The sequence below is a fragment of the Papio anubis genome, chromosome 20, assembly GCF_008728515.1.
Source record: "Papio anubis isolate 15944 chromosome 20, Panubis1.0, whole genome shotgun sequence".
Classification (NCBI taxonomy): domain Eukaryota; kingdom Metazoa; phylum Chordata; class Mammalia; order Primates; family Cercopithecidae; genus Papio; species Papio anubis.
Genome location: NC_044995.1, coordinates 35,563,165 through 35,570,947, shown reverse-complemented (window position 1 = coordinate 35,570,947; position 7,783 = coordinate 35,563,165). Strand labels below are relative to the sequence as shown.

General features: G+C 54.5%; 1 protein-coding gene across 1 annotated transcript in view; it reads right to left on the bottom strand.

Annotated features, from left to right (window-relative positions):
* Window positions 1–1,849: 1,849 nt before the first annotated feature.
* MED26 (mediator complex subunit 26) overlaps window positions 1,850–7,783 on the bottom strand; it is a 54,288-nt gene continuing 48,354 nt past the window's right edge. The window contains exons 2-3 of the mRNA XM_009193795.3: window positions 5,301–5,375; window positions 1,850–4,631 (exon numbers count right to left, since the gene is read on the bottom strand). Coding sequence (XP_009192059.1) covers window positions 2,976–4,631; window positions 5,301–5,375 — 1,731 coding nt within the window. The 3' untranslated portion in view covers window positions 1,850–2,975. The remainder of the gene's footprint in view (window positions 4,632–5,300; window positions 5,376–7,783) is intronic.

The following is a 7,783-nucleotide window of genomic DNA, read 5'->3' as shown; positions in this document are numbered from 1 at the left end:
ACCTGTCTCCAAGGCTCGGCAGAAGGGGGAGGTGCCGGGCCCTGACGGCTGATGTCCAAGCACCAGCTGGGATGAACCAGCCCCAGGCCCCAGTGAAGGAAAACAAGACGAAGTTTTCAGTAAGATGATCTTATACTAATTCAAGGACTATAATCTGTTCCTCAAATCGTGTACCTCCAATTTTTTCGAGGAAAGGGTGTTAAAATTCCGTTACAGTGTTTCTTTTTTTTTTTTTTGAGACGGAGTCTCGCTCTGTCGCCCAGGCTGGAGTGCAGTGGCCGGATCTCAGCTCACTGCAAGCTCCGCCTCCCGGGTTTACGCCCTTCTCCTGCCTCAGCCTCCCGAGTAGCTGGGACTACAGGCGCCCACCACCTCGCCCGGCTAGTTTTTTGTATTTTTTTTCGTAGAGACGGGGTTTCACCGGGTTAGCCAGGATGGTCTCGATCTCCTGACCTCGTGATCCGCCCGTCTCGGCCTCCCAAAGTGCTGGGATTACAGGCTTGAGCCACCGCGCCCGGCCCCCGTTACAGTGTTTCTACTTGTTAAATTAGAAGCAGCAACCAGCTGGGTGCGGTGACTCAAGCTTGTAATCCCAGGACTTTGGGAGGCCAAGGCGGGCGGATTGTTTGAGCTCCGGAGTTGGAAATCAGCCTGGGCAACATGGCAAAACCTCGTCTTTGCAAAAAATACAAAAATTAGCCAGGTGTGGTGGCGCAAGCCTGTGGTCCCCACTACTAGGGAGGCTGAGGTAGGAGGATCGGCTTGAGCCCAGGTCAAGGCTGCAGTGAGCTATGATGGCGCCACTGCACTCCAGCCTGGGTGACAGAGCAAGACCCAGTCCCAAAGAAGAGTAGAAAGCAACAACCCAACTTGGCCCCCCAAATGTTGGAAGGTATCTTTGCTTATCCTTGCATTCTCAAAGGCAGGTAACATTAGTGCCCTAGGCCCTCCTGGATACATGGACACAGGCATGGTAGTCCCTGCAGGCAGGGGTAGGGGGGAGCTGCAGCCTGTCCCAAAGTTCTAGAGATGCTGATAGGAGGCCAAGCTCTGTACCCTAATATCCTCCAGCTGTGCCCTGTGTGTATCAGAGTAAAGTTACATCCTTGAGACACCACCTATCAGCAGAGCTGTTAAACATAGGCACAGTGAACTTGGGAAAATGTAACTATAGGCACCCTACAGCACAGCTGAGTGTCAGATACTTCCACTGACATGCTGTGTGTTTTAGTTCTCAAAACTCTGGGGTAGGTATTTTCACCCCCCAAATGGGGACATGTGCACAGGAGTGAAGAGATGAGCTCAGAGCCACACAGCTGGTGGGTGGCAGGCCTGGGTTCAACCTCATCCTGCCCTCAAAGCCACTTCGCCCATGGCCTTTTGTTGGGGAGGGGAGTGTATTCTGCACCAAGCTTTTGCCAGGAATCCCTGCTAGCTCTGAAACTGGCTCTGGACTGACTGTAGTCTTACAGGCTGGAAGGAACCCTTGGTTTGCTCTGTGAGATTGCATGTCTTAAGGTGTAGCTGTTTCTTCATTTGTGAAATTAAGCAGATATGGATAAGATGACCTATTCCAAAGTGAAAAACTAGAAAACCAAAGTCTTAGCCTACAGTTTCAGGGAAGAGGAGGAACTAAAAAATGATCACTTTATAGTCAAGGGAGAACTAGTTTTTTTGGAGTCAGCAACAACCAGCTAGTAAGGCAGCCGGGGGGCCAGGGCCATAGGGTGGGCTGTCCTGTCTCCCTGCATTGCGGCTGTTGGGGTCTAGGTCTTTCTGGCTAATCCACAATCCAGGAAAGGGCTGATTTGGCTGTGAAGGTCCAAATGAGAAAAGATTCTCAGACTGGTTTGTGCAAATGGTTTTTTTGTTTTTTTTTTTTTTTTTTATTTCCACATTTATATCACAAGGTGTCCACTTACTGGACCAAATAGCAAAGTTGCTCCCTTCTGCGTCCTGAGAACACAGAAGTCTAGGTACTGTACATTCACTAAGGCTCCTTGTTTTTGCAAATCGCGTTTATGACAAATAACCATAAGGCAAACGAATCTAAAGGAATGGTTATGAGTGTTTCCAGCGTACAGACAGGTCTCCCCCTCGCCCCACAGTACAGCATAAAACCAGTAGCACCCACAGTCACTTTTGTGTTGTTTTGGGAGGACTCTAGAAAGGTGAAGTTTTCTAGATGTGTACAGGAAGGGAAAAAAGAAAGGGAGGAAGAAAGGAAAGGTTTTTTTTTTGTCTGGTGGTCTGATGGAAGGAGTTGTTAAAATAAACATGAAAAAACTTAAATTTTTGCAGCATTTCTTTAAAAACGGGGTTATAACTGAAACCAGATATAAACAGGTGGCTGCCCATGGAGTGTGGGTCACCCTGGCTGGCCAGCTGGCCCGCCTGCCCAATGCCAGTGGCTCACCACAGCTGAGAAGCTTCTGGCACATGACGGACAACACTGACCTGACAGTGGCTGGGTAGGGAGCAAACAGAGGCAGCATGGCCCACTGTCTCACAGACACTCAGGGCCAAATTAAAGAACAGAAAATGCAAGAGAGATGAGATGCGTGCTTCTGTTGCTGTGTTAAAGGTAACCTCTCCACAGGTTTTCTGTGCCTGCCTGCAACTGAGGTCCCAGCTTTCAGGTGCTGGAAAGTGTCCGCACCTCTTCAGGGGTGAGGAACTAACGCTTTTTATAGCTGGTTTGCTATAGAGTTCTGAACTCACTTTGCCGTCCTTCCTTCCACGCGGTCCTTCCTTCGCAATTTTGTTAGTAAACTGGTAGCAGCATTTCACAAAAGGAGAGTTTTGAGGGAAGAGTGCAGAGAGACCGCGTGACTCCCGCCCCCTCCCTCCTGCTCGGGCCGGACTCCCCGAGTTCCCAGCGCAGGAGGCAGCTGGGCCCCGGCCACCCGCCCACCTGCCTGCCCGCCCGCCCGGCTTCTGCAAGATGGGAATGCACTTTGTGGCTGACAGGCCGGTCAGTCCAAACAGACATAAGGCAGAATGTTCAAGCGCCCGTCATCGCCGTGCGGATCAAGCGATATGCACTGCGTCCAGTCATACCAGTTACCCTGTGTGTCCTGACACCCGTTCACCCCCGGCCACTGGCTGGCCTGGATTCTGTCGAGATCGTCCTGTGTGATATCCCGGGTCAGCCCGGGGAGGTCTGTGGGCGGGCTTTGAGGCACCAGCACGTGCAGCTGCCTGGCCCCTTGCCGGGTGCTCTCCTCCTGCTTCAGGTACTCAGACATGAAGTGGTGAGCCCCCGGGGTCTGCGCGCCCGACGATGAGAGCAGGCTGCTCTGCCGGCTCAGGTAGGACTGGATGATTTCGTTGCGTGACAGCTCCTTCCAGTTCGTCTGTTCAAAGGGGCTCTGGAGGCTGGCCTTGGCCTCCTGCTTGTCCAGCTCTGTCCTGGACTGCTGCTCCATGTGCACAGGGCTGTCTGCCCGCACTGGCTCTTTCTGGGTCAGAGGTTTGATCTGTCTTGTCATGGGGTCAAAGGTGAGCTTCCGCTCTTTTAACCGGACAGGCTTGACGCCCGCCTCAGCCACCTGCCCGTCCAAGTTAACCGTGTAATCTCGAGGCCGGTACCTCTTCTTCTTTTTACTGTCCGAGCCCCCTGAGGAGGCAGCGTCACTGTCCGCCTTGGAGGAGTCTGGGGAGAAGCCCGCCCGGGACAGGAGGGGCTCGGCTGGGGACAGCCCTGCCTTGCAGCCCGGCCCCGCCAGCCGCTGGTGGCTTTCCGGCTGCTCAAGCCAGCGCACTGGGCTTTCCGCACTGGGCAGCAGCTCAAGCCGCCGTACAGGGGGTGTGGACGGCTGTGCCAGTGGAAGCGGTGACGGCACCTGTGTGGCATCGAGCGCCTGGGGCCGCGGTGAGGGGCTGGGCACGGAGCCCTTGGGTGCATACAAGCTCTGCTGCCGGGCAAAGGAGCCCTCATGCCGTGAGTTCCGAGGACTGAAAGAGCAGCGAGGGGGACCCTTGGGGTGGGGAGGCCCCGGAGTCTCATCCACCCTGTCCAACTGCTGCAGCACCGAAGCCTTTGGCTGCAAGCAGGGTCCAGGGGGCTTGCCCAGGCCCGGGGAGCTGGTGTGCGGCCGCACAGCGTTGATGGGGATCTTGCCACTGTGCTTGTCATTCTCGCCACGCTCCAGGCGGCCGCCCTCTGGGCCTGCATGCCCACTGCCATCCAGGGAGCCGGGGAAGCTCTCTGGACTCCCACTGATGCCATTGGTAGGGAGGGGGGATGAGTTGGGGACCAGGGGGTCGTGGCTAGCTTTGGAGACCTTAGGTGGCGGCCCTGGGTGGCCGAGGTCACGCTGGTCACCCCGGCGCTTGCGGCTGCCCAGCCTGTCCAGCCGCTGCCCGGGCAGCCTCTGGAGGTCATTGCGGCTCTTCAGGTCATGGATGCTCCTGGGCGGGCCAGCCGCCCCCACCTCCGGCCGGCAGTTGTGTGCACCCCCGTTGGCAGAGCCAGTGGCCCCCGCCAGCCCCCGCAGCGCTGCCTCATGCTGGTGCGCTGGCTCGATGAGCTTCTGCCAGCTCCGCAGCAGCTTCTTGGCCCGCTTGGCGAGCTCCTCGTTCTTGGTTTTCTTGCGGACGTCGTTGATGAGCTTCCCAAGTCGTGTTTCCTACAACCAGAAAGAGAGATGATGACATACTTTCGGGACAGGGACTTCCCCATGAGCTGAGCCAGAAATGGTGGGAAATGGCCCTGACAATGAAATGACCTGGTTCCCACTGAGCCCTAAACTGCCAGCCTCCCTGGCACAAAACTCCTGGGGATTTCCGGTCCTTTGTGACAATATAAATTCTCAAACCTAGTCCCCAGACCTTCAGGGTCCCAGGTGGCTTCTCAGCAGTGCTGTCCCGCAGGCTCCTGGTGCCAGGGGGCTGTGGACTGTCAAGGCCACTGTAAGGACACTGCCAGGGAGGCTTTCTGAATGAGAGGGTGCTGTGGCCAAGGCGGCAGCACAGAGGGTCTGCTTCAAGTGGAGGGTTGGGGATGGCGCCTCTCAATGGAGCCTCCCCCAAGCACACCTCTCCTGATGTCCCCATGTCCCCACGTGCCCACATGCCCATGAAGTGTGCTGGGCATGTAGGATGGGATTAATGCCACTTGGTCACTGCAGTGGCCACAGGAGAGCAAGATCACGGGGCACAAGCTGTGAGGGCACACCGCCTCTCTTGGCCCTCTGAAGCAAAGACACACGCTCCTAGAAGCTGGGGAAGGAACTGGGTTCGTGCTGTCCCCTGTCCCCCATTCTGCACTCCCAAATGCTGGGGTCTGGGATACTCACCTCAAGTGCCTCTTTGGTAATGGGGTATTTCTCCAGGCTGGAGATGACTTCCAGCACCGCCACCATGTTCCGGATCTGTGGAAATAAAGAAAAAGCCATTTGTCAGGTTCCTGCCCTTCTCCCCTGGGAGGCTGGGACACCCTACCCCAGCCTGCTCCAGTCTCTCCCCAACCCCAGAGCAAGAGGAGCTGGCAGCACTGAAGCCCCCACTCCATGTAGTCTCCTACCTGCTCCCCAGGCCAACCTGGCGCCCAGTGCTCATCCTCACCCGCTGTCCGACCTCCTCCAGTGTGTGGTGTGCGGTCTGCTCCAAACCCTCCAGTGTACATGGTACATATCCACCCACCTGCTGAAACCCAGGATGCTTGTGAAACAAGAGCTGCTCCTGATACTTAAAATGACCTCTACTCTGCCATCTGATGGGAGTGGGAGAGGAGACACTGAAGAATTCACCAAATAAAATCCACAAAGCTTAAAAGATCAATACATAGGCTGGGCGCGGTGGCTCACGCCTGTAATCTCAGCACTTTGGGAGGCCAACGAGGGCGGATCACGAGATCAGGAGTTTGAGACCAGCCTGGCAAACACAGTGAAACCCCATCTGTACTAAAAATAAAAAAATTAGCTGGGTGTGCTGGCATGCGCCTGTAGTCCCAGCTGCTCGGGAGGCTGAGGCATGAGAACTGCTTGAACCCGGGAGGCAGAGGTTGCAGTGAGCCAAGACCACGCCACTGCACTCCAGCCTGGGTGACAGAGCAAGACTCCGTTAAAAAAAAAAAAAATTCAATACATAATAAACCAGTCAATTTGAATCCAAAGACACCATAAAGAGAGCAGAAAGTCACAAAGTGGGAGAAAGGCATAGACCACAAGCCCCAAGGAGCTGTATCTGGAACACACAGAGAATGCCTGTGCAGCAGTGCAGCTGACCAGGAGCCCAGCGCACAGTGGCTACAAGACAGGAACAGGCACTGTGCAATGAAATGTCAGCGCTAATGCTCAGCTTCTCAGCTTTATCAATAATTGGGAAAACTCAAACTGAACCCACAAATGGATATATGATACACGCACCCCACTGACAATACTAGGTACTTCTGGGGGTACAGCCGACTTTGGGAACAGCTGGACTTTGTCTGGCAGAGTGAAACATGAACACATCCCATGACCGAGTAATCCCACCCTTTTAGGATCTTGCTAGGAGCCACACCTTGTTCTAAGCACTTCCCACACATTACTAACTCCTTTAATTGTTACACCAAGAATTCCTACCGCTCAACCGCCACCTCCAGCAGCTACAGGTTTCTGGTGGGCTGGCTGGCAGGCGGGAACCCAGGGGCCCTGAGGAAACCACAGTGAGTAGATTACACAACTCCCCCCGACCCCCACCCCAACATGATAAAGGAGTTAAGCAGGCACATGATACAAATTAAAACAGCGTAAAAGGGCACACAAGGAAATGGGCATCTCTGACCCAGCTACTGTAGCATTACCTTGCATTTTTTTCCAAAAATATCCCTTGTGTATACAGGTGTATATATCTACACTTGTCACATATTTCAAAACCAAACTGACCGTGGTTCTTGCCTTTTCTGACTTAACATCAGCAATGTCCAGCCTCAAACAGAGCCCCTCATTTGGCTCACCATCCCTTCCAGAGTGGGGAAGGCCCGACTTGAATATTGTGGGACACTTAGGCACTTTCCGTTCGCCATTACAAAACAAGGCTGCAACTGACGGCAGTGACAGACTTGACTCTGGGCTAATGCACAGACAGCCGCGGGTGAGCCGGGGCTTCACATCCATGCAGGGTGGTCACCTCGCCCCCAGGGAGGCTGCTCCATTCCATTCCCACCAGGCCACATCCTTGCCAAGACTGCGTGGCATGAGTTTCCATAACACGTGATTGTAAACTCAGCATCTTACACAGCACACATTTATCATCTCAGGCTCTAGGGCTCAGAAGTCAGGTCTCGGTCTCACTGGGCTGGGATCCTCTCTGGAGAATCCATTTCCTGCTCCTTCAGGTGTTAGCAGAGTTCAGCTCTTATTTATTTATTTTTTTGAGACGAAGTTTTCCTCTTGTCGCCCAGGCTGGAGTGCAATGGCATGATCTCAGCTCACTGCAACCTCCGCCTCCTGGGTTCAAGCAATTCTCCTGCCTCAGCCTCCTGAGTAGCTGGGATTATAGGCGCCCGCCACCACGCCCAGCTAATTTTTGTATTTTTTTAGTAGGGATGGGGGTTTCACCATGTTGAAGGCTGGTCTGGAACTCCTGACCTCAGGTGATCCACCCTCCTAGGCTTCCCAAAGTGCTGGGATTACAGGCATGAGCCACCGCGTCTGGCCGAGTTCAGCTCTTTACACTGCAGGAATGAGGCCCATTTTCTTGCTGGTTGTCATCCGAAGCCATTCCCAGCTTCTGGAGGGCACTGCATCCAGCTCACAGCCCCTCCCCTTATGCCAGCTACAGGCCAAGTTCTCGC